This window comes from Bos grunniens, chromosome X (genome assembly GCF_055505025.1).
Source record: "Bos grunniens cultivar Pamir isolate PY7600 chromosome X, Bosgru_T2T1.0, whole genome shotgun sequence".
Lineage (NCBI taxonomy): Eukaryota > Metazoa > Chordata > Mammalia > Artiodactyla > Bovidae > Bos > Bos grunniens.
The window spans coordinates 18,730,489-18,757,074 of record NC_141194.1 but is presented as its reverse complement, the minus strand read 5'-3'; the positions used below and the strand labels follow the sequence as shown (position 1 = coordinate 18,757,074).

General features: G+C 40.3%; 1 protein-coding gene and 1 pseudogene across 3 annotated transcripts in view; one reads left to right on the top strand and one right to left on the bottom strand.

The window, feature by feature from the left end:
* PHEX (phosphate regulating endopeptidase X-linked) overlaps positions 1-26,586 on the bottom strand; it is a 213,327-nt gene that overhangs the window by 70,928 nt on the left and 115,813 nt on the right. For both annotated transcript variants that reach the window (XM_086389324.1, XM_086389325.1), the window contains one exon: positions 1,499-1,576. In XM_086389324.1, the coding sequence (XP_086245450.1) occupies positions 1,499-1,576 (78 nt within the window). The remainder of the gene's footprint in view (positions 1-1,498; positions 1,577-26,586) is intronic.
* LOC147339892 (adenosine 5'-monophosphoramidase HINT1 pseudogene) lies at positions 7,424-7,837 on the top strand (annotated as a pseudogene). Its single transcript, XR_015159664.1, has one exon. The product of XR_015159664.1 is annotated as an adenosine 5'-monophosphoramidase HINT1 pseudogene (transcript).

Here is a 26,586-nt window from a genome sequence, read left to right as displayed (position 1 = left end):
TGAGCAACTGAACTGAATCTCACTTAATCTTTTCAACAATACTAAGACTTGACTATTATTATCTCCAGTCTTCAGATAACCAAAGGGAAGCCAACTGAAATTTAAAAACTTGCACTATCTCAAATAACTAGTAAGTGGAAGCTCCAGAATCACTCCAAAGCCTGTGCTCTTACCCAGTTAACAATATGACCTACATCCCTTCACTCATCTCAACCCAACCAGCTCTGGGAAAGCAGTTCCTACCCACTCTTCAACTTACTCCTCTGTTCCTCCAGCAGGGGTGCCTGACAAGAACCCTGCAAAACCCCTTCTCTGATTACAAGCAGAGTTTCCTAGACGCAGATTTCAGTCCTGGCTCTGATGCTTGGCAGGGCACTAAGGAAATCACTTAACTACTTTGAGTCTCTATGTCCTTTTCTGCAAGACTCAGATAAATACCATTTATTTCACATGTTCAGTGTGGTGTTTAAAAGATAATGTACATGAAGGTGTCAGTATCTTTCATCATCATACTCATGGTGAGATTTTTCAGGACCAAAACAATGTGTAATAAGATGGGCTGTCAGAGCTTTGGGATACTGTGAAGCACAATTATTTTCCTCTAAAGCAACTAGATCAATACTTTGGAAGGCTGTATCTTGGAGCCCAATGGAGAAACTTTCAAATTAAAGTTTTCACTCACTTTTGGATGATCTTATAAAATTCCAATGTTCATGTACAAAGCTAGGATTGCTCGTTAAACCACAATCTCAGGAAAGAGCTACACTACAGAACCATAGTTATTTAATTAATTTTTTAAAAACTACTTTTTCAAGAAAATCTAGTGAACGGTAAAAAGAGGGGGTTTTGTGATGAAGAAAAGTTCTTTACCGGAACTATCTGTAGGAAAGCAAATGACAGTGGTTATGGTTAGAAAGGCCTGCCATGAATGTATCTACTGGAAAATATATGTCCCATAATATTAGAATAAAAATTATTATTTCTCCATCAGAAACTTACTATACATATACAGTCCAATTCACAACAAATTATAGAATCATATGTATATCCACTTAGTTTGCCAAAACACTCATAAAGTTTAATGAAGTTAACTCACAACAGGCAAGATTTATTACTAGTCATTTACTATGAATGAAGCACATAAAGACTATTTAACAACAAACATCATATATTCACCATTAGAACATGTACATTAGTTGTAAAATACTCAGTTTTCTTAACTCTTTCCTTTATGATCAAAGTAGACCAAATCCAAACCCTTTACGGTATCCATTCAGGTACACATTCTTTCTGACACTTGCTTTATTGTGAATCTGCTCTAAATCTTATGATATGTCTGGCATAATGAGGCTCATATCTAGCCAAGGAATGAGTCAAAAGTTGGTGCTTTATGGCACAACCAGATTTAATTGCCTAGACTTGGGTTAGTAGAAAGGCACGAGGCCAGTACAACTTGCCAGGGGAAAAAAAAAAGAAATATAGTAAATTTAGCACTTACTGCCTTGAGGTCTTCATTAATATGAGTATCATTCATTATAAACTCAGGATAGCCAACTTTTGCCAAAACAGCTCTTGCCTATAAAAAGGAAAAAGAAAAATGATGTCAGAATTTCAGCACTTAAGTCATTAATAATCACAAGATGTAAGAATGTAACCTTCATCTGAAAACTCTATTTACTGAATACCTACTATATGTAATCAACTGTGAAGGACAAAAAAATTAAAAAAAAATCTAAGTCCCTTCCCTCAATACGTTAAAAGTATAGTGAATGTAGCAAAGAACTATATAATTCAACATAAAGGTTTAGATATAGACAATATTATCTATAAATAGATAACTATTTATAGACAATATTATTATTGAAGTCCAGAGCAGATACTATTTCCTCATGGGGAAGATGCTTAATGGAGAAGGGGAACAAACTGAGTCTCAGAGAATGGCTGGGATTCAAAATGTAGAACTAAGAGGAAGGAATTCCAGGAGAGAAAACAGCAGGGGCAAAGTCAAGGAGATAAAAAACAAAGCGTACACCAGAGAGATGATGAGTAGTTGCACGGAGCTGGACAGAAAGCACAAATGGTGGGCAGAAAACAATGCAGGAAAATCAACTTCGGCCTGTTCCCAGGGTTTCCCGAATGCCATGCTGAGAAGTCTGTGTCTGATTTTACAGACAAGAGAGAACAAAGTATTTTTAGCAGCAATAAAATGAGTCACCCTTCAGTGAGATTATCTGTGCAATGATGGCTAGGATGATGGCTGGGAACGATGGCTAGGATGCCAGAAAAATTGGAGGGAGGGGGTCTAGACTAATTGAAGATGCATCATAACCATCCTTTTGATAGACATACCACTTATTCCCTGTTTTGCAGGATACAGGAAATGGATAAAGGAAAAAGCTGTCTCAGGTACATACAAGGAGCCTCCACAGCAGGGACGGGCAAAGTATGGCCTCTGGGCCAAATCTCTCTGCCTCCCTCCCCCTCCATCTGTTTCTATAAATCAAGTTTCACTGGCACAGAGCTACGCCCACTCATTTGCATGACTCATTTACATGGCTGCTTTTACACTATAATGGCGGAGTTGAAGAGTTGGGAGAGCAACCCTGTGGTCCACAAAGTCTCAAATATTTACTCTCTAGCCCTTTACTTTAAAGAAAAGGTTTGCCAACCCTTGCCCTCGAGAAACTGTCTCCCCTCATCCCCCCAATTCAGGGTTTCACCAAAACAAAAGAACAGCTTACTCAAAGGGTAAGTACAGTGGCGGGGCTCTGGCCAGATCCCTTTTGTCACTTCAGCACATCTCTCCCCAGGATCTATGTTCTTCTTCCTTTCTAAAGTCAAGCACCTGAGACTCTGAAGGCCCACCCAAGGGCTACTCCTTGTGAGCACTCAAGACAGCTCCTTCCTTGGGAGTTTATCTGCCTTGGGCCCCCAGCTCCACTGGTGGCCAAGCAGCCCTCAGCCAACGACTGACTATAGCAGGAATGTGAAAGTCCAGCTCCTTTGCTTCAGTTCAGGATGGAGTATAAGGTACAATTTGCATGCCAGAGTTCCCCACAGGATCAGACTATCTGAGACTTCCCCTGAAACAGGACCCAGGTCCATCTCTTACCCTTCCCAGTCTGGCTTCCCTCATTCCCCTGCTGGCTGCTCCTGGGAACATTTGCTGAATAAATCATAGATCATTTGAATGTGAATCCTCATCTCCAACTCTGCCTCGAGAAGACCCGATGTAAGACACCAGGCAATCCCAAACATACTGATTTTATTCCATCAAAGCTAAAACCATTGCCCTTTGCACACTGCTCTTAGTAATGAGTCTTTTTTTCCTTCAACCCTTTCAATTTTCCTTACTCAAGAAAGAAATAGAATAAGATAGTACATTTTCTTTATCTTCCTTGAGATAATTCAAATATTAAATGTCTGAGTCTTGAAACTCCAGACTCAGAGAAGATTTTACAAGTGCCATAAGACACAGTCATAATGGGTTTTGCTATTCCAGACTCAAATACAGCACAGATCAAATTTTGTCTTCAAAGCCCTGTGAGTTACACCGAAAGCCTGATGTGACCCAGACAGCAGATAACTAGAGGTTACAGCTCTCCCCCAACACCGAACAATACAGCATATGTCTCTAGGTTACCTTCTTCCGAGACTCTTCTAATATTTCCCTCATTGTTTAATTCCTCACCGTGTTTTATCAGCTCACCACAAGTCATATATATAACTATAACAAATAAAGAGCTCCCGATAGCTTCAAAAAATAAAGGAATATACAAGCTGAGTCATCCACAATTGTTTTCTGAACATCGCTCTTTCCAGAGCATGCTGGTGAATTATGCATTGTTTTTCAAATCTCACGCTCTGGGTCCCCCACTGCACTATAGAGCTTCACAGAATATATTACCTTCTGCACTGTATATGCAGGTCACTGAATCCTTTTTTATTATTTAGCAATACCATGATTTGAAGAGAGCCAGAACAGAGGTATAAAAAATCTCTATTCATCTGCTAAGAACAGAAAGATAAAGTAATAATACTAATAGCAACACTGCCAACATTGGAAAAGAATATTTCTTCCCCCAAACTGTGCTGTGTTGTTATACCTCTATTCAGACTCAAGTCATCCCTGCCAGTCAGCCGTTGTCACTTCCACATCTTCCCACCCCACCCCATGCTACTCTCCCCTGAGAAGCCTCAAAACCCCATCTCCCCAGACCCCATGGGACCTGGCTCCAGGTCAGACTTTGTGAATGAAAAGCATTCACAGGAGACAGGAGGAAACACGTTATTCACTCACAGCCAGTAGCTCCGGGCAGGCATGGTGCATCTGCAGGTAGCAGATAGAACACTTGACCAGCAGCTCCCACACACTCTCTGCAGAAGACCCCTAAGGGTATGGGCAGCAGAGACCATGGGCAGGCTCTACACTTCACTGCCCAGCCCTCCTGATGACTGCATAAGCCTCCAAATCCCTCTATTACACACCTTTCCACTTGACACACTTAGAAGGGCACCCACTCTCCAAATAAACTCTGAAAGACCCTTTAAAGGAAATAACTGATGACATCACTTTGTAATTTTTCAAGAATGGAAGAAACAAGGCACCAACAGCTTGATGGCAAAGCATTAGTGAGGCAGGCCTGAAATCAATTACTCCATGAGTTATATGGAAAAGAAGGAAAGGAAAGGGCCACAGCAAATACTGAGAGAATAAGGGGATAGATGGATAACAGACTGCACGTTATATCCTGCAAGAAACATTTCCCAGGCTATTTGTGGCTGATCAAAAACTCCAGTCTTCCATAACAAGTACATGCATTCAGTTCAGTTCAGTCACTCAGTCGTGTCCCACTCTTTGCAACCCCATGGACTGCAGCACACCACGCCTCCCTGTCCGTCTCCAACTCCCAGAGTTTACTCAAATTCATGCCCATTGAGTTGGTGATGCCATCCAACCATCGCATCCCCTTCTCCTGCCTTCAATCTTTCCCAGTATCAGGGTCTTTCAAATGAGTCAGTTCTTCACATCAGGTGGCCAAAGTATTGGAGTTTCAGCTTTGGCATCAGTCCTTCCAAAGAATATTCAGGCCTGATTTCCTTTCGGATGGATTGGTTGGATCTCCTTGCAGTCCAAGGGACTCTCAAGAGTCTTCTCCAACACCACAGTTCAAAAGCATCAATTCTTCGGCTCTCATCTTTCTTCACAGTCCAACTCTCACATCCATATACGACTACTGGAAAAACCATAGCTTTGACTAGACAGAACTTTGTTGGCAAAGTAATGTCTCTGTTTTTTAATATGCTGTCTAGGTTGCTCATAACTTTTCATCTTTCCTTGCTATTCTGTGGAACTCTGCATTCAAATGGGTATATCTTTCCTTTTCTTCTTTGCTTTTCACTTCTCTTCTCTTCATAGCCATTTATAAGTACTCCTCAGACAGCCATTTTGCTTTTTTACATTTCTTTTTCTTGGGGATGGTCTTGCTCCCTGTCTCCTCTACAATGTCACGAACCTCATTCCATAGTTCATCAGGCACTCTATTGGATCTAGTACCTTAAATCTATTTCTCTCTTCCACTATATAATCATAAGGAATTTGATTTAGGTCATACCTGAATGGTCTAGTGGTTTTCCCTACTTTCTTCAATTTAAGTCTGAATTTGGCAATAAGGAGTTCATGAGCTGAGCCACAATCAGCTCCCAGTCTTGTTTTTACTGACTGTATAGAGCTTCTCCATCTTTGGCTGCAAAGAATATAATCAATCTGATTTTGGTGTTGACCATCTGGTGATGTCCATGTATAGAGTCTTCTCTTGTGTTGTTGGAAGATGGTGTTTGGTATGACCATTGTGTTCCCTTGGCAAAACCCTATTAGCCTTTGCCCTGCTTCATTCCGTACTCCAAGGCCAAATTTGCCTGTTGCTCCAGGTGTTTCTTGACTTCCTACTTTTGCATTTCAGTCCCATATAATGAAAAGGACATCTTTTGGGGGTATTAGTTCTAGAAGGTCTTGTAGGTCTTCATAGAATCGTTCAACGTCAGCTTCTTCAGCATTACTGGTTGGGGCATAGACTTGGATTACTGTGATATTGAATGGTTTGCCTTGGAAACGAACAGAGATCATTCTGTCGTTTTTGAGATAGCATCCAAGTACTGCATTTCAGACTCTTTTGTTGAACATGATGGCTACTCCATTTCTTCTAAGGGATTCTTGCCCACAGTAGTAGATATAATGGTCATCTGAGTTAAATTCACCCATTCCAGTCCATTTTAGTTTGCTGATTCCTAAAATGTCAACGTTCACTCTTGCCATCTCCTGTTTGACCACTTCCAATTTGCCTTGATTCATGGACCTAACATTCCAGGTTTCTATGCAATATTGCTCTTTACAGCATCAGACCTTGCTTCCATCACCAGTCACATCCACAACTAGGTGCTGTTTTTGCTTTGGCTCAGTCTCTTCATTCTTTCTGGAGTTATTTCTCCACTCTTCTCCAGTAGCATATTGGGCACCTACCGACCTGGGGAGTTCATCTTTCAGTGTCCTATCTTTTTGACTTTTCATACTGTTCATGGTGTTCTCAAGGCAAGAATACTGAAGTGGTTTGCCATTTCCTTCTCCAGTCGACCATATTTTTTCAGAACTCTCACCATGACCCATCTGTCTTGGGTGGCCCTATATGGCATGGCTCATAGTTTCATTGAGTTAGACAAGGCTGTGGTCCATGCATTCCTATCCCTTATTCACACGGACCTCTAGAAAGTGCTGCACATGACAACTGGACTGCCTTCCTTAATAAAGGAGGCTCAAATGCTCTTCACTACCTGTGTGACACTGAGCAAACTATTTAACTTTTCTGAAGCAAATACCGCCTATTAGCTATCCGATATCCACATTCCTTCTTCTTAGGGTTGACAATGGACCCAACAAAAAATAGTTGCATCACCCAGCTTCCTTTGCAGTTAAAGGTGGCTACGGGATGAGATTTTTGCCAATGACATATAACTAAAGGTCCTTGTTGCACTGCCAGGAATCTGTTTTAAAAGATGAAGACTCACCCGGCATGTGCTCTTTGCCTACCGTCCAGAGTTTTTCAACCTTAGCACTATTGACATTTCAGGCCAGATTATTTTTGTTGTGAGCTGTCTTGCGGGTTGTAGGATGTTTAGAAGCATCTTTGGCTTCTACATACTAGATGTCAGTAGCAACATGCCTCACAAGTCATGACAACCAAAGATGTCTTCAGACATTGTCAAATGTCCCCTAGGGGCAAAACTGCCCACTTGGTAAGAACCGCTGCTTTAGCCATATCTCTTCTTCCTTTTCACAATGCTGATGCAATGGCAGAGATAAGGCAGCCATCTTGTAATCACAGGGCAACAAACATGAAGAATAAGTCTACATGCTAAAAATGGTGGAGAGAGATGGCAGATGAGATCGCCAAGGCTCAGGTCGCCCGGCCTGGCGGCGACACGATCTTCGGGAAGATCATTCGCAGGGAAATCCCAGCCAAAATCATTTATGAGGATGACCAGTGTCTTGCTTTCCATGACATTTCCCCTCAAGCACCAACACATTTTCTGGTGATACCCAAGAAATATATATCTCAGATTTCTGCAGCAGAAGATGAGATGAAAGTCTTCTTGGGCATTTGATGATTGTTGGCAAGAAATGTGCTGCTGATCTGGGCCTGAAGAAGGGCTATCGAATGGTGGTGAATGAAGGTTCAGATGGGGGCCAGTCTGTCTATCATGTTCATCTCCATGTTCTTGGAGGTCGGCAGATGAACTGGCCTCCTGGTTAAATGTGCTATAGGGATAATTTTGCCTTTTCTATGATCAGGTTTGCAAGTTCCAATATGCTAAACAAGTTGTGTTTTTTTTTTGCCTGTGTATGGAGGTATTGCAAAAATAATTTAAAAAACCCATACGTAATAAAAGACATTGTTGCATGGCCTGAAAAAAAAAATAAAAATAAAAAAATTAAAATGGTGGAATGAAGAGTTGGTGCCATCTGGAGTCCACCATATCAGACATGAGGAAAATAAACTCCTAGTTATATGAGGCATTATATATCATGTTTTATATTGGCTGTAGCTCAGTGTAATACTAACATGGTGTCCTTTTCATAAGACATAGCCTGAGGAAAAAAATAGCACCTATACTTCATTTGGTTATCTGCAAGAATTCACGATGACATTTCATACAAACCACATTTTTTTGCCTTGGTCCAGAGTACATGATGAATAAATTTTGGCTGTAGTTTATACAGAGAAAGTAGACACACAATGTCTTCCAAGGATCTGGAGTAACGCTGTTATGCACCTGTCTGGAGGGTCTTTCAAGGGAACCCAGGCCAGGTTAAATCCTTAACTAAATAAATACCTTGATTACCAGGGGTAATAATGTCACTCTTTTTAGTTGTAGGTCAAGTTTTAGGGACCCACACAACATAGTAAGAGAGAAAGGCTGTTGAAGCAACCCTGCAATCAATGGAGACACAGATGGGCCCATGAGATTCTTGGAGCACAGCGGAAGATTTCTTGAGCAAAGCCAGGTTCTAAGCATGAGCCAGGAGAATTCAGGCTGTTTGCATTCCCCCCAAATTCTAAGGATTCTTCTGAGGGCCACTATTTGCACACCTCACAAAATGGACCTAAGAAACATTATGAATGCTAATCTTAGCAAAAATCAAAGAAAAAGTTGCCTTTAGTATTCACCATCTTGGGTTCTGTTTTCCCATCCCTTCTCTTTCCTGTATCCATTCATCCCAGTACCCAGGCCTTGTGTGTTCAGACCTTCTGCTCTCTGATCATATCCAACACTGGCCTTTCATAGCAATATTCTATGCTCCAAAGTCATCTCTCCTTTCCCAACTCATCCATCAAAACTGTTATTCCCTCAAGGCAGCTGTCACTGGGCTTCTAATTTGTAATAAAATGCGAGTGACTAACAGCAATCTAATGTATTAACTCTAGAGAAATATCTGTATTTAAAAGAGTAGTTCATTAATCAAAGTGAGAAATCAAATTAAAAGGGAGGTTTCTGTAGCTGAGAGAACCTTCTTTCTGATACTACTCAAATCAAGCTAATGGGCTATTCCATTTAATCCTCCTTGTGTTCCCCACATGGAACACAGTGCTGGGCATACAGCAAGTGACCAATGCTCAATAAATACTGATTTTTGTAATATGTAATTTAGTTGATAAACCCATTCTGATCAATGGCAGTAATTGTATCAGAAAATATAAAAGGTTATAGTTTAACACATGATCAAAAACATCATTCAATGCTGTTCCCATTAAGGCATATATTTCCATATAAAGAGATCTTACTGAAAGAGATGGAAAACAAGGGGAAAAAAGAAAGAGACTTTCTAAGAACCTAGGAAACTGTCTGGAAAATGGAGCAATGTTTTAAATCCCTGGGATAAACTCTTGATGGGAACCAAAAGTGTATCTTTTTAATATAAGCTATTTCAATCAAACAACAAATATTTATTGATAATGCCCTTGAGGCTCAGGCCTCTCCTCAGTTCTAAAGGAATATAAAAATATATAAGATGAGCCATAGCCTCACTGTATTTGTATTAAAAGATGGAAGAGGAACATTCTATGACAACTTGCCATAATTGCTACTATGAAAAATGAGCAGTAGCTTAATTATCTGAATCTCTCTGTTTCTCAGTTTCCTCATCTGTAAAATGTGGATAAAAGTACTTCTAATACCAGTGTAGTGAAATAGAGAGTTGAAAGAAGTAGTTGGATAACAAAGGAATTGGGAAAGGATAATTTTTGATTACCTAGATCAGGGGTTAATAATCTTTTTCTGTAAAGGGCCAGATGGTAAATGTTTTCAGCTTTGCAGGCCGTATGGTCTCTGTCACAACTATTCAACTCTGCATTATACCTGGGAGAGCAGTCATGGACACCACATAAATGAATGGCTGTAGCTGTGTGCCAATAAAACTTTATTTATAGACACTACTGAAATTTGAATCTCACATCACTTTTATGTAACATGATATATGCTTTTCTTTTGACTTTAATTAATTATTTTAATTGGAGGATAATTACTTTACAATATTGTGATGGTTTTGCCATACATAGACATGAATGAGCCACAGGTGCACGTGTCCCCCCATCCTGAACCCCCCACCCACATCCCTCCCCACCCCATCCCTCTGGGTTGTCCCAAAGCACCAGCTTTAAGTGCCCTGCTTCATGCACTGAACTTGCATTGGTCATCTGTTTTACATATGGTAATATACATGTTTGAGTGCTATTCTCTCAAATCATCCCACCCTCACCTTCTCCCACAGAGTCCAAGTCTGTTCTTTACATCTGTGTTTCTTTTGCTGCTTTGCATATAGGATCGCCGTTACCATCCTTCTAAATTCCACATATAAGCATTAATATACAGTATTGGTGTTTCTCTTTCTGACTTACTTCACTCTGTATAATAGGTTGACTTTTTAAAAACCATTTTAAATTGTAAAATCCTTTCTTAGCTTGGGGACCATACAAAAACAGGCAGCATGCTGAACATGGCTCAAAAGCCATAGTTTGCTGGGCTAACACAGATAATTCAATGAGGACAGACTTCATTGAGTTTCCTCAATTAATGGCATGGAGCCTAGTACACAGTAAGTGCTCAACATCACTTGCTAAAGTGATCCATGCTGAACAGGGTTGGGGGTGTGTATATGTGGGCACGGCTTAGCTATTAAGTTTTTTATTTGTTTTTATTTTGTTCTTTGCTATTACTAGCATGTACATGCAACAAATCTTAGTTGCTTGGGAGTTTATTCTGTGCCTTAAAATTCTTAGAACTAGAACTTTAAAAATCACAATTAATTTCTGTGAAGACAACAGTTCATGAAGATTATTACTTTGAGAGAGAGAGAAGCTATCATAAATGAACCCAGCAAGAGAGAAAAAAAAAACCTACGAGGAACACTGAAAACTTAAAACACAACATGACTTAAACTCTCAAGTCACCCCTCCTTCCCAGAATTTTATACAACAGCTTGATAGTGCTACTGGGAAGAACAGAACCAAACAATCCTACTTTGACTGTGAGCTCTGAAACAATATGTAATTTTTACACAGATGACCAAACTGATTTAGAGATAGGTCACTTGACTGCTTTATCCGGAATTTTCAAAGCCACTAAGTATTAAGCTGATCAGCAGAATCAAGACAGAAAGCTCATTTGTTTCAATCCCCGCTGACTTGGCTATTTAGGAGAGTCAGGAAAATTCTCAAACATCTTGCATGTACTACATCAAAGGAATCATTTTAATCACTTAATGCAACAGCTTTGTGTTTCCTCTGTAGTTAAGTCACTTAGCATATTTTTTCCTTTTTATTAATTTAACTAACTTAAGGGGAAAAATGGAACAACTGATGATCAACTGCCCTTTTACAATTTATAGCACAACTTTCTTATGCCTGCAACAGCTTTGAAAGCTTCAGTTGGGCTTAACCATGCCAAGGTCTCATTTTCCCTGATTGAGTTCTATAATAACTATTAAACATCAATCACAATTCTGAGCTTTAAGCACTGGAAGTTCAGGAGATTGTACATGAATTACACTATCCTTCAAAACAATAGCTATTTCCATAATGCCAAACAAACGACTTACTAGTGTAGATGTCTTGGCTGAAGATATGATCCTAAGCAGAGCTAACAGTATGGACGAAAATTGGCCTGGGGAACATGTTTTAATATCTTTTGGGGCTTTCTGGATTCCACAAATAATAACAACTCAGTTATCTGACAAATCAAATTTTAGCTTCTTGATAAGAATGGCAATGATTTATTATGAGTCTTCAAAAACTTTAATTCTGCAAATTGCTTTTGGGTGGGGTTCCCAGGTTCATGCATCATGCGGAAGGGACAACAGATAAGCGCCCCGATGAATCATATGGCTTTTTAAGCTCAAGTCACAGTTCTAATTGTACAAGAGCTGGAAGACAGGAATGCTCAGATCTCGGGTCTTCCACCCTTAACTCTGCCTGAATCATGTCCCAGTATAGTGGACAATGGGCTTCTCAATCCCTGGGTTGTGAAAATCCCCTGGAGGAGGAAATGGCAACCCACTCCATTATTCTTGCCTGGAGAATTCCTTGGACAGAGGATCCTGGTGGGCTACTGTCCATAGGGCCGCAATGAGTCAGACACGACTTAGTGACTTAGGATGTAGTAGACAATCTCCCCTTCTCTCCGATATGGACAACATTCTAAGAAGGCATGTTCCCAATTACAAAGCAGCTCTATCCATCTATCCATCTTCTCCCTCGAAAATGCCTATTCCATGTGTCTTAAAGGTGGGCAGTTTTTCCATTCCAAAACAGGAAACTACTCTGGTACAGGTAAATGGTCATTTAGCCACACTGGCACTCAACTGTTTCCTGGTATCATGGTGATAGCCCTCTCCCTTGGGTGAGCCCTGTACCCAACAGAGATTTTTTTTTTTTTAAAAGAACATTTGGATTTTCTTTGTAAATAGATGAAGCAGAGAGTAGCAACTGAGTTAGGAACCCAAAACCATCCTATGATTAATCCATAAAACAGCACATCCCCCTGATGGTAGGGGCCATATACCTTAAAATAGTGGCAAAGTGTGCAAGTCACCCAGTCCTGTCCGACTCTGCAACTCCATGGACTGTAGCCTGCCAGGCTCCTCTGTCCACGAAATTCTTCAGGCAAGAATACTAGAGTAGGTTGCCATTCCCTTCTCCAGGGGATCTTCCCGACCTAGAGATTGAATCTGGGTCTCCTGCATTGCAGGAGGATTCTTTACCATCTGAGCCACCAGGGAAGCACAAAGTAGTGGCAATTCTCACGTATTCCTTTTAAAGTTGAACAGGAAAGTGGCCAGATCATAGAATTTTTTAAAAATCAATGTCTTTTTATTACCTTCAATTACATGTGGTACTGCTCACAAAGTTTTCACAAATAGAACAGCTGCTGCTGCTGCTGCTGCTAAGTCGCTTCAGTCATGTCTGACTCTGTGTGACCCCAAAGACAGCAGCCCAACAGGCTCCCCCGTCCCTGGGATTCTCCAGGCAAGAATACTGGAGTGGGTTGCCATTTCCTTCTCCAAAGCTTGAAACTGAAAAGTTAAAGTGAAGTCGCTCAGTCATGTCTGACTCCTAGCGACCCTATGGACTGCAGCCCACCAGGCTCTTCCATCCATGGGATTTTCCAGGTAAGAGTACTGGAGTGGGGTGCCATTGCCTTCTACGAGAACAGCTGCTAGACCTGTTCAAATGAATAGTCTAAGCTTCAATTAAGCAAATCCATTTGTCCAGACATAGCCAAGATGATAAAAGCCTGAGGGCCAGAACAATCCTATATTATAGTTAGGTCTTTATATGGGCCAAAGTAAATAGTACTTTTCTCTGCCCCACATGAAAAGAGCTCTATGTCATGGGTCAGCAAACAAATGCCAACAGGCCAAAACAAGACCATCACATATTTTGGTTAAAAAAAAAAAAATACTGCATTTTGGAACATGGTGAAGGGATGCAGAATACACCATTGCAGTATCAAAATTACTGTGAGCTGAAGACATTTGAGAATCAACAGATACAGGAAGAGGCTTCTCTGCACTTCCCTCATCTGCCTAAAAGCAGACCTTCTGAAAGAATTCCACTGTTATAAATCCCTGATAAGGGAGGCTTCTCTTACCAGGGGGAAAGAGTGACTCCTATCACCAGAGATGAGAATTCAGCGCCAGGATAAGAAATTACATAAACAGACCTTACTAAATCAAACCTTACCTTCCACTGCTGCTGCTAAGTCGCTTCAGTCGTGTCCGACTCTGTGCGACCCCATAGACAGCAGCCCACCAGGCTCCCCCGTACCTGGGATTCTCCAGGCAAGAACACTGGAGTGGGTTGCCATTTCCTTCTCTTTACCTTCCACTAGTTTCTCTCATATATTTCTCATTCATTTCCCACCATTTATTGTTCTTGAAATCCTAACTCGCTCCCCTTTTAAGATGGCATATAAGGGCTATGTATAAAATAAATATGCTACAAGGATATACTATAGAGCACAGAGAATATAACCAATATTTTATAGTAATTATGAATGGAGTATACTTTTTATAAATTGTCAACCACTATGTTATACACCTGAAACTTATATAATATTATGAAATCAACTGTACTTAAATAAAAAATATAATAAAGCTTTTTTTAAAAATAGATGATATATAAAGCCTAAATTCTCACTGCTTCTTTGAGCTACATGTTCTGTGAGCTCCCAGATACCTACGGGAATAAATTTTGTCTTTTCTCCTGCTGGTCCATCTTTTGTCAGTTTAATTCACAGACCCTCAACTACTGAACCTCAAAGGATAGTAGTTTTCCTCTCCAACAACAGCCACACTCATTTATTTATGGATTGTCTCTGCCCACTTTCATGCTCAGGCTGCAGAGTTGAGTTGTTGCAAAAGAGACCATAAAGCCCCCAAAGCCTAAAATATTTACTATCTGGCTCTTTGCAGAAAAATTATGCCAACACCTCTTTTACATAAGAAATTTCCAAATTTTTCAAAACTAACAGTAAAGATAGCAAGGGAAAAACAGGGACAAAGTTGACAGTTTCATCAAGATATAAATGTGATTAAACTTATAATAATGCTTCATGCTTTCTTAAGGTAAATACCTGAATTCTAAAAGAGAGTCAGCATACAAATATTAACCAGAAATGGGAATACAATGGAAAAACCAATGTACTTTTTGAGGAAAAGGAAAAAATGTACATAAATTCCTAAAAACCATTTTCAAATGTCAAGATTCAAAGTGTTCAGAAACGCACATTGAATACCTAGTCCCTAACACCTAATGTTTCTCAGATAAATTTAATCAGCTACTTAATCCTCCTGCAATTGTTAAATTACTTAAACCGGAGGCAAATTGGAGATCAGGTTAAACAACACACTCTACTCTCTCATCAACAGTCCAACTGACCGGGAATTGTCTTCATTTTTTCTACTGAGGTTTACCTCTGATGTAAACAATACTTTATTAGCCTGAAAAAACTTCAAACTACCTTCCTCATAACTCAGGGGAGAGATAATAAGATACTTACTGAATTATTAAATTAGGTAAATATACTCTGTCATACAGTTTTTCTTTAAGATGGATGACACAGAGTCAATGTTCAAGTAATGCTTGTTCCTTTGACTCTAGAGTCCTGTGGTTCAGAGCTTCTCAAACCTCCATCCTTGAACCATTAGCATCACTTGGGAGCTTGCTAAAATGCAAATTTCTGGACCTACCTTGGACCTACTAAGTCAGAATGTCTCTGGATTGCAATCCAGGAATATGCACTGTAACAAACCTTACCTTAAGGCAGAGTTTCTCAACCTTGGCACAAATGAATTTTGGCCAGATTAGTCTCATTTGGGAACTAATGAGATTAGTCTCATTTGGGAACCAAGGAAACATCACATGCAAAGATGGGCACAATAAAGGACAGAAATGGTATGGACCTAACAGAAGCAGAAGATATTAAGAAGAGGTGGCAAGAATACAGAAGAATTATACAAAAAAGATCTTCATGACCCAGATAACCACAATGGTGTGATCACTGACCTAGAGCCAGACATCCTGGAATGTGAAGTCAAGTGGGCCTTAGGAAGCATCACTATGAACAAAGCTAGTGGAGCTGATGGAATTCCAGTTGAGCTATTTCAAATCCTAAAAGATGATGCTATGAAAGTGCTGCATTCAATATGCCAGCAAATTTGGAAAACTCAGCAGTGGCCACAGGACTGGAAAAGGTCAGTTTTCATTCCAATCCCAAGGAAAGGCAATGCCAAAGAATGTTCAAACTACTGCACAATTGCACTCATCTCACATGCTAGCAAAGTAATGCTCAAAATTCTCCAAGGCAGGCTTCAACAGTACATGAACCATGAACTTCCAGATGTTCAAACTGGATTTAGAAAAGGCAGAGGAACCAGAAATCAAATTGCCAACATCTGTTGGATCATCAAAACAGCAAGAGAGTCCCAGAAAAACATCTACTTCTGCTTTATTGACTACGCCAAAGCCTTTGACTCTGTGGATCATAACAAACTGGGGAAAATTCTGAAAGAGATGGGAATACCAGACCACCTGACCTACCTCTTGAGAAATCTGTATGCAGGTCAGGAAGCAACAGTTAGAACTGGACATGGAACAACAGACTGGTTCCAAATAGGAAAAGGAGTATGTCAAGGCTGTATATTGTCACCCTGCTTATTTAACTTATATGCAGAGTACATCATGAGAACTGCTGGGCTGGATGAAGCACAAGCTGGAATCAAGATTGCCAGGAGAAATAGCAATAACCTCAGATACGCAGATGACACCACCCTTGTGACAAAAAGTAAAGAAGAACTAAAGAGCCTCTTGATGAAAGTGAAGAGGAGAGTGAAAAAGCTGGCTTAAAACTCAACATGAAGAAAACTAAGATCATGGCATCTGGTCCCATCACTTCATGGGAAATAGATGGGCAACAATGGAAACAGTGGCAGACTTTATTTTGGGGGGCTCCAAAATCACTGCAGATGGTGACTGCAGCCATGAAATTAAAAGACGCTTACTCTTTGGAAGAAAAGTTATGACCAACCTAGACAGCATGTTAAAAAACAGAGACATTACTTTGCCAACAAATGTTCGTCTAGTCAAAGTTATGGTTTTTCCAGTAGTCATGTATGGATGTGAGAGTTAGATTATAAAGAAAGCTGAGCCCTGAAGAACGGATACTTTTGAACTGTGGTGTTGGAGAAGACTCTTGAGAGTCCCTTGGACTGCAAGAAGATCCAACCAGTCCATCCTAAAGGAAATCAGGCCTGAATATTCATTGGAAGGACTAAAGTTGAAGCTGAAACTCCAATACTTTGGCCACCTGATGCAAAGAGCTGACTCACTGGAAAAGACCCTGATGCTGGGAAAGATTGAGGGCAGGAGGAGAAAGGGACGACAGAGGATGAAATGGCTGGATGGCATCACTGACTCAATGGACATGGGTTTGGGTGGATTCCAGGAGTTGGTAGTGGACAGGGAGGCCTGGCGTGTTGTGGTTCATGGGGTCGCAAAGAATCAGACACGACTGAGCAACTGAACTGAACTGAACTGAGTGAGTGAGTAAGAAGGAAAAGGCACTGGGACTGGGGAGACTGGGAGACTGAACTGAACTGAATCTCATTTGTGGGGGTCTGTCTTGTGCATTGTGGGATGTTGAGCAACATCCTTGACCTCTATCCACTGGATGCCAGTTGACTCTTCCCCCTTACCAGTTGTGACCAAAAAAGTCTCCAGATCTTGCCAAATATCCCCTGGGGGTACAACAGCACCTTGGGTTAAGAATCATTGCTGTAGATGATTCTCATGCAAGCTCAGATGTGAGACACAATCTGATCTAGACTGTGGTACCTATCAAGGCATCTGGACCCACTTGGGAGAACTCCTGATATCATATTATCCATTTACAAGAAGGGAGTTCATCCATTCCTTCAATAGTCCTTGCTTGCTAGCTTAGTCACTTCAGTCGTGTCCAACTCTTTGCGATCCCATGGACTGTAGTCAGCCAGGCTCCTCTGTCCATGGGATTATCCAGGCAAAATACTGGAGTGGGTTGCTATTTCCTTATCCCGGGGATCTTCCCAACCCTGGGATCAAACCTGTGTCTCCTGCATCTCCTGAATTGCGGAGGATTCTTTACCCATTGAGCCACCTTAATGCTTACAAAGAGCGGTGCTAGGCCCCACTGCAGAGCCGGTGCACCCCTTCCCGCAAAGGCGAGGGGGTTCTGCCCATATGCTCTGGCAGTCACCACAGTGGCCACTGAGCACTTGGGAGGGGCAGCAGCTGGGGGCTCCAGTACCCCAAGGCTCCTCAGTATTCCTTAGGCACTTTATTCATGGTCACCACTATCACACCATTAAGAGCACTTTATGGAGAAAACACCATGATTTTGTCTCCCATCAATTTTTTAATGTGCCTCAGGCAATTGCAGTTCATCCTGATGTCTGGTCAATGTCACCTAAATCCCAGGATGACAGAGGCGAAGAATTAACAACTGGAAAGTGCTCTGCAACTGTAAGTCATGATAGAAATACACCCTAAAATCTCAGAGATCAAGATCTTAGAACATTAAAAGTTCTAATAACTTTTCTCTGAGTAGCTTGGTAAAATCTATTTTTAAGTACTTTGAGGCAACTAAAAAGCCACGTTAATACAATTACAGTTCACTGAAAAATTAGTATGCAATCCACTTTGAAAGCTAAAATCAGTCAAAGCAGGGTAATATTGCATTTAATTATAAAGATTAATTCAACCTTCATTTATTTGTACATGTGTTTGGCCTTTTCATTTATAACATAACACCCGAGATTCAAACACCGTCTGGTAAAAATGCCATACAAGTTTCAGCAGCATCTATTAAGAGTTGCAGATTTCATTTCAAAGTGGAAATGACAAAAAGACAAGGGGAGAGGGGCAAGAAGGGAGATAGAAGCAGTGGAGACTCAATTTAATAATGAGGTTTCCACCAAGGTGATGGAACTGTGTCCTTCTCTCTATTTCATTCCCTGCCATGTCACCTCCACAAACAGTCCTAAATAACAGGTCCTGTCCTCCCCAATTACAGCGTTTTTTGAAACAGCCAGATGAAGATTCAAGCGGTGTTGTGCACAGTAGTGTGAACTCTGATTATGAACTATGTCCACCATACTTTTCAAATGAACGTTACGTCTTCTTCAAAATTTGGCTTTAGTCACATGGTAGTTAAATTGACCACTTTCTTCATCATAATATCTGTTGAATATTCAATCTTTTACTGAATGATTATGAACTGCCAAATAAGCACCACAGACTTGAAAACATCTTTTAAAGTTTTTTTGTGTTCTAACAAAGTACACAATAAGTATACAAATCAAAGATTTGTTTTTAAGTACACATACACACATGGACCTGCACAAGTGACTCTGAAACAAGATTTAAAATATTCATAGCACAGAAAAGGCTCCCTTGGGTGCCTTTCCAGTTAATAAGCTATGCACCCTAAAGAAGATAACCACTATTCTGACCTCTATCTCCATAGATTAGCTTTGCCAGTTCTTGAACTTCAAAAAGAAGTGTGTACTCTTCTGTGTCTGGCTTCTTTCATGTCAACATTACATCTGTGAAATTCATCTGTGTTTTGTGTAGCAGGAGTTGAGATATTATAGTTTAATATATTCATTCCTGTCTTCAAGGAGTTCACAATCTGACACATGGAGAATGGAAGGCAAAAACGAAACAAAAAACTAGAAGAATGCAGAGGATAGGATGGGATGGGATGGATTCAGATAGGATGGGAAAAAGGGAAGGACCTTGTGGAAAGGACATCTTCAAAAAGGAGATTTCATAGCTAGACACAATTAACAACAATAGAAATAACATATTTTAATAATAACAAAACTAATGTCTTTGTTGAACTTTAACTATGGATCAGGTACTGGGCCAAGTGCTTCACTTCCTCATCAGATTCAAATTTATTTTACTACAGCACTATCAGATGAGTGGCGGGAGACAGATAAAAGGAAATACAACCCAAAGCCATCCTCTGCCTTCACAGTTCAGACTTGGTCATTTATTCTGGGATGCCCATGGGGTACACTCTGGAAACAAATTTTAGGTTTTTCTTTGCTCTAATTCTTAAAAGGCAATCTAGGGAAGGAAATCAGAAAGGCCCCCTGTACTGAAGACAAAGCAATATGCCACAGCCCAGGGACAATGTGGGCTGTTTGTAAACAGCAGAGTAAATGTCATCATCAATTATTCATCATTCAACAAAGCCAATAAGTAACCACTACACAAAACCACTTGGACTTCCCCAGTGGCTCAGCAGTAAAGAATCAGCCTGACAATGCAGGAGCCAGAGGAGATGCAGGTTCAGCCCCTGGGTCAGGAAGATCCCTGGAGGAGGACATGACAACGCACCCCAGTATTCTTGCCTGGAGAATCCCATGGACAGAGAAGCCTGGTGGGCTACAGTTCATATGGTCACAAAGAGTTGGACACAGCTAAAGCAACTTAGCATGTGCACATCCAATATCACTTAATTCTTACTCAAACTTTAGCCCAACAAGAGAAGAAAGCAGCAAGATGTTGCTCAAAACCCTGAGAGTAGGAAGGCTATAGATCACGTTGGTAAGCTACGGCCTGCAAGCCAAATTCAAACTGTTGCCTGATTTTGCAAATAAACTTTTACTGACACACATTCACATCCATTTGTTCACAGAATGTCTAGAGCTGTATTCGTGTGACAACAGTAAGATTGAACAGTGTGGCAGAGACCATATGGCCTGCAAAACCCATAATATTTACTATCTGGTCCTTTAAGTGAGAAGTTTGCCAACTCCTGCTCTCCACTCTCACTAGTCAATCTGTGGCCCATGGGCCACAGGCATCAGCCTCGCCTGAAAACTCACAAGAAATGAAAAATCTCAGGCCCTCCTCCAAACTTATTAAGAATCTGCATTTTCACAAGGCCCCTGGGAAAGTGGTGTACACATTCAAGTTTGAGCAGCAGTGATCTAATAAGGCTCTGCTTCTCAAAATTGGCTGCTTGTTGAAATTGCCTAAGGAGTTTTATTTTGTTTCTCAAAATACCAATAGCCTGGGTCTAAGGTAACACTAGGCTGAAAAGTTTGCAAGAGCTTCCAGCTCTTCCTCACAAGGTCATATGGTACCCTACACAGCTCTCATTCTCATCAGATGCTGACAGAGAACACTCAAATAAGCACCCAATGATTAGGCAGGGTTTGGCAAGTGAGGAGAGAAGATCGGAGGGAAAGGATGCTCTCCTTCCTCTTCTACTCTGTCAAGTTTTCTCATTTCAAGATTTCCCTCTCTCTCACAAGCTCCTTTTCTGTGAACAATTTTTAATGGCAATGAGAAATTACTTAGGACAACTTATAGGGCCTCTTTAGAATATGACTTTTTACAGATCTATACAAACCACTTTGCCAAATCTTACTTTTCATTTTCAAAAGCCTGAAAGAACAAAAAGAACTATTCCATACACCTGTCCTGTAAATTCATTTTATAACTTAACATGAGAATTAAGCAAAGGCTCTTTTCTGCAGCCCTGAAGGACACAGCCTCAGCACTGTCCTTGACTCTGCTCTGCTTTGGGACAGGTCCATTCAGCTCATTATTTAATCCTTACAAACCCCTGCAAGGAGACTCTTGTTAACCTGCACAGTGATTTCAGTGCTGGCAATGCCAGAATACACCAAAGGCAGCAGATCTGTCCCCTTTACCTTTGGTCGGCAAGGACACAGAGCAAAGCACAGCCCTATCCAATGCCGAGGGTCTTCGGTTGTAACGTACAGGAAGTCAGAACCCTACGTTCATCAGTGAATTTAAAACGCTCCCTCTCATCTTATATAAAAATAAACTCTAAGTGGTTTAAAGATCTAAATACAAGACATGACACCATAAAACTCCTAGAAGAGAACATAGGCAAATATTCTCTGACATAAATCACAGCAATGCTTTCCTAGGTCAGTCTCCCAAGGCAAAAGAAATAAAAGCAAAAATACACAATTGGGACCTAACCCAATTGAAAAACTTCTGCACAGGAAGCTATCAACAAAACAAAAGGACAATATACAGAATGGGAGAAAATATTTGCAAACAATGCAACCGATGAGGGATTAATCTCCAAAATACACAAACAGCTCAAGCAACTCAGTATCAAAAAAACAAACGATGCAATCAAAACCTGGGCAGAAGACATTTCTCCATAGAAGACATACAGATGGCCAGTAGGTACGTGAAAAGATGCTCAACATTGCTAATTATGAGAGAAATGCAAGTCAAAACTACAATGAAGTATCACCTATCACCAGTCAAAATGATGGAGCAAAGGGACCCTCCTACACTGTTGGTGGGAATATAAACTGGTGCAGCCAATATGGAGAACAGTATGAAGTTCCTTAAAAAACTAAAAATAGAGTTACCATATGATCTATCAATCCCACTCCTGGACATATATCTGGAGAAAACTCTAATTTGAAAAGATCCTTGCACCCAATGTTCATAGCAGCACTATTTACAATAGTCAAGACATGGAAGCAACCTAAATGCCCACTGATAAATGAATGGATAAAGAATATATGGTGTGTATATACAATGGAATATTAATCAGTCATAAAAAAGAATGAAATAATGCCATTTGCAGCAACATGAAGAGAGATTATAATACTAAGTGAAGTAAATGAGACAAAGGGAAATAACATGATATCACTTATGTGTGGAATCAAAAAAATGATATAAATGAACCTACTTACAAAACAGAAATATACTCATAGACATAGCAAAGAAACTTATAGTTACCAAGGGGGAAAGGGAAGGGGAATAAATTAGAAGCTTGAGATTAATAGATACACACTACTATATATAAAGTAGATAAACAACAAGGATCTACTACATATTGCAGGGAACTATATTCAATATTTTGTAATAACATATAATGGAAGAGAATCTGAAAAGGAATACACACACACACACACACACACACAAATGTTCATAGCGGTTTTTCTTGTAACAGCCCCAAACTGGAAACTGCTCAGATGTCCTTCAACAGTTGAATGGTTTAAATAAACAGTCATGCATCTGTATCATGGGATACCACTCAACAATAAAAAGGAACAAATTATTAATACATACCACAAGCTGGGGACAGATCTACAGGAAACTATACCGAGGTGGGGAAAAGTTTATCTCAAGAGGGTAAAGACAGCGTGATTCTTTTATGCAGTATTTTGAAATGTTAAACTTCAGAAATGGAGAACTGCTTAGTGATTCAGGGGTAGGGATGGGAAGTGGGTATATTATAAAATGGTAGCGCAAGGTGCTGGAACTATTTAGTGTCTTGACTGTGGTGGTGGGTACATAAACCTGCATGCGATAAAACTGTATAATGTACACAGAGTAAAACTGGGGAAATGTGAAGGTCTGTGGATTATATTAATGTCAATTTCCTGGTTATGACCTATATTGTAGTTTTTCAAAATGTTGCCACTGAAGGAAACTGGGTAAAATGTACATTGGATCTCTCTTTATTTCTTACAACTGCTTATGAATCTAAAATTATCTGAATAAAAAATTCAGATTAAAAAGATATGGTATATAGATACAATGCAACATTACTCAGTCAAAAAATAAAAGAATGAAATATTGCCATTTGCAGGCAGTAACATGGATGGACCTAGAGAATATCATACTAAGTGAAGCAAGCCAGAGAAAGACGAATAGCATATGATGTCACTTATACATGGATTCTAAAAAATAATACAAATGAATTTATTTACAAAACAGATTCAAACTTGTGGTCACCAAAAGGGAAAGGTAAAAGAAGTGGGATAAACTAGGAATATGAGACTAACAGATATATACTACTATATATAAAATAGATAATAGTGTTAGTCACTCAGTCGTGTCCGACTCTTTGCGACCCCATAGACTGCAGCCTGCCAAGCCCCTCTGTACATGGAATTCTCCAGGCAAATGTACTGGAATGGGTTGCCACTTCCTTCTCCAGAGAGATCTTTCTGACCCAGGGATCAAATCCAGGTCTGCATTGCAGGCAGATTCTTTACTGTCTGAGCCACCGGGGAAGCCCAAAATAGATAAACAACAAGGATTTACTGTATAGCACAGGGAAATATAATCAGTGTCTTAAAATAACCTGTAATGGAAAAGGATCTGGAAAAAATGTGTGTAACCGAATCATTTTGCTGTATACCTAAAACTAACAGAATATTATAAATCAACTATACTTCAATTTTTTTTTAAAGCACAGGACTTCCCTGTGGTCCAGCAGTTAAGAACCTGCCTGCCAATGCATGGGACATGGGTTCCATCCCTGGTCCGGGAAGATCCCACATGCCACAGGACAACTAGGCCCATGTGCTCTGGAGCCCACGCTCTACAACAAGAGAAGCCATCACAATGAGAAGCCCACACCCCACAATGAAGAGGAGCCCCCCTCTCACCACAACTGGAGAAAGTCCCAGGGCAACCAAAAATAAAATAAATAAAGTACAGGGAGTCAGTGTCAAGAGTGTGTAAACTGAAAATTAAGTTTATTTACTAAGAAACTCAAATGTAAAACTGGGAAAAATGATTTGTCTACTAGGATGGGGTTGGGTCCCTTCTGACTTAGTCCAGTTCTAGGCCCTAACATGTATTAGGTATTTCTTATACCTATGCAGGAAGGTTTCACAGACTGAGGCTGAATCCTTTAGGCATCACAGTTCGACAATAATTAGGTTTACTCAAACAGTTCTCTAAGTCACTGTGTTAATATATGCTGGGTTTGAACTAGGAAAAGAATAAGTCAGTAATATGAAACATGTTAACCGATCTAACAGGAAAACAGGGGGAAATTTTAATGATACTTGGGGGTCAGGTGTTAAAGAGCAGGTAAAGGTAGTTCAAAATTCTCTATTGTAAACAATGAAAAACTGAACACAGATGAGAAAGGCAAAGGATACAGATTGTAGGTAGGCAGTGGCCAAAGACGGCTGCCAACCATGCCTTCCCTCCCTGTGTGCTCACACTGGTCCTCATATCAAGAGAGGGAGTCTTTCTCCCGCCCTCAAATATGAACTGGCTGTGTCCCTGACCTTGACCAAAAGAATGTAACACAAGAAACATTCTGGGGCTTCTAAGACCAGAACTTAAGAAGACTGTCAGTTTCTGCTTCCTGCCTCTTGGAGACTAAGAGCACCACACCGCCCTTCTGGAGAAAGATGCCCCATAAGGAACACTGAGGCGTTAGGCACGAATAAAGAAGCCACCTCACGTGTTCAGCCATAGCCACCGTCTAACTGCATCTGCCTGACACACTCCAGATGAGATCAGCTGAAGAGCCACCTATCTGAGCCCCAGCCAACCCGGAGAATCACGAGAAATAATAAAATGCTTGGTGCTCGAAGCCAGCAGGTTTTGAGGCGGTTTGTTACACAGCTGTAGATAACCCAAACATAGACCACTGCAGCAGGCGGGTCATTCTCCCCGCACAGAGAGAAGTAAAACCTGCCCTCTTCCCTCTGGCCAATTGACAGACCCAGAATCAAAACAGAACAAAACCCCAAAATTCTCTTTGAGGAATCAATCCTTCCATAAAATCCTTTTTTTTTTTTTTGGTAAGGAATTTTGTTCATTTGAAATGTTAAGAATGATAAATATTTCAAATCAAAATGAGGAAATTCCCTGGTGCTCCAATGGTTAGGGCTCAGCACTTCCACTGTTATGACCTGGGTTCAATCCCTAGTGGGGGAACTAAGATCCTGCAAGCTGTGTGGCACGGCCAAAAAATTAATTAAGTAATTACAAATGAAAAAATAATACAGAATAAATTAATTTAAAAAATTTTAAATCAAAATGAAATTGATTTTGCACAGCTGTCAGCACCTCTATCAGAATACTTTGGTTGTGCCATTTCTTCCTACTACTGCTTCCTCCAACTTTTCCAACCCCAAATCTTTACCTTTTTCCCAGTTTCTTTTACTCTTTCTTCTCTTGGTATCAGGTTGTTTCTCCAGCTCATCAGTGAGATTCTGTCAGAAGTGGATTTGCTATCACGCCCGCAAGCCCGCCTTTACCCAGCTGTGCTAGGGTCTAGAAAATGACAACTCAGAACACCAGGTTAAATACAATCTCTCTCTCTTCACCCGTTTTCCACTATCTGCCTGTCCGGCTCTCAGGTTATTAATGGAACTGCCATTCCTGTACAACTGACGGAGCAGGGCCAGCAGCCAGATAAGAGGGGAGCCACTGACAGCAGCAGACACAGGCCCAGACATAGCAGATAAGTAGACACGTCGTGGCTATTAGTTTCATCTTAGGCCAAAGAGAAGAAGCATCACAAAATAAACACAGAGAACTCAAACATCTCTAACGAACTGTTTTCCCATGAAATTAAAAACCAATATTTCTAAACTGATTCTTATCAAACCAAACTAAACATGTATTTGTTAGCGAATTCCTAACATACTCAATTTGCATTTGGACCAAAAAGGAATAAAGACAGGCATTAAACCTCTCCCCCGCTCCATCCCATGAATAAAAGTAATAAATAGGCTTCATAATTTTTAAAAAGCAGCTCTCTCCCCTGGGCCTCTGGAATTTCAGTCTGAGGCTATCACAGCATGTTCCAATTTATTTCAAAGTCCTACAACCAGTAAGTCCCACAAGCCAAAATAACCCTTAATATTACACTTAAACATTAAACACTGTTACAGTATCACATTTAAACTATTACTGCTTGTTCATATTGTTAAAATTTTTTGAATATTTACTATTGCAAGTTCATCTATTAACATAGTCCCATTGTTAAAAGTTAGTTCCATTTCTTGATACTAGCATTAATTTTTTTAATGTATGGCAGGGTCATGCACTAGTCCTATACTTCTTTATATTCTTGATGAGAATACAACACTGCAAAAATTTCAAACATCACAGAATATATTACATGTATATCCACTGACATGAGCGAGTGCCCCTTACAAATGATAAT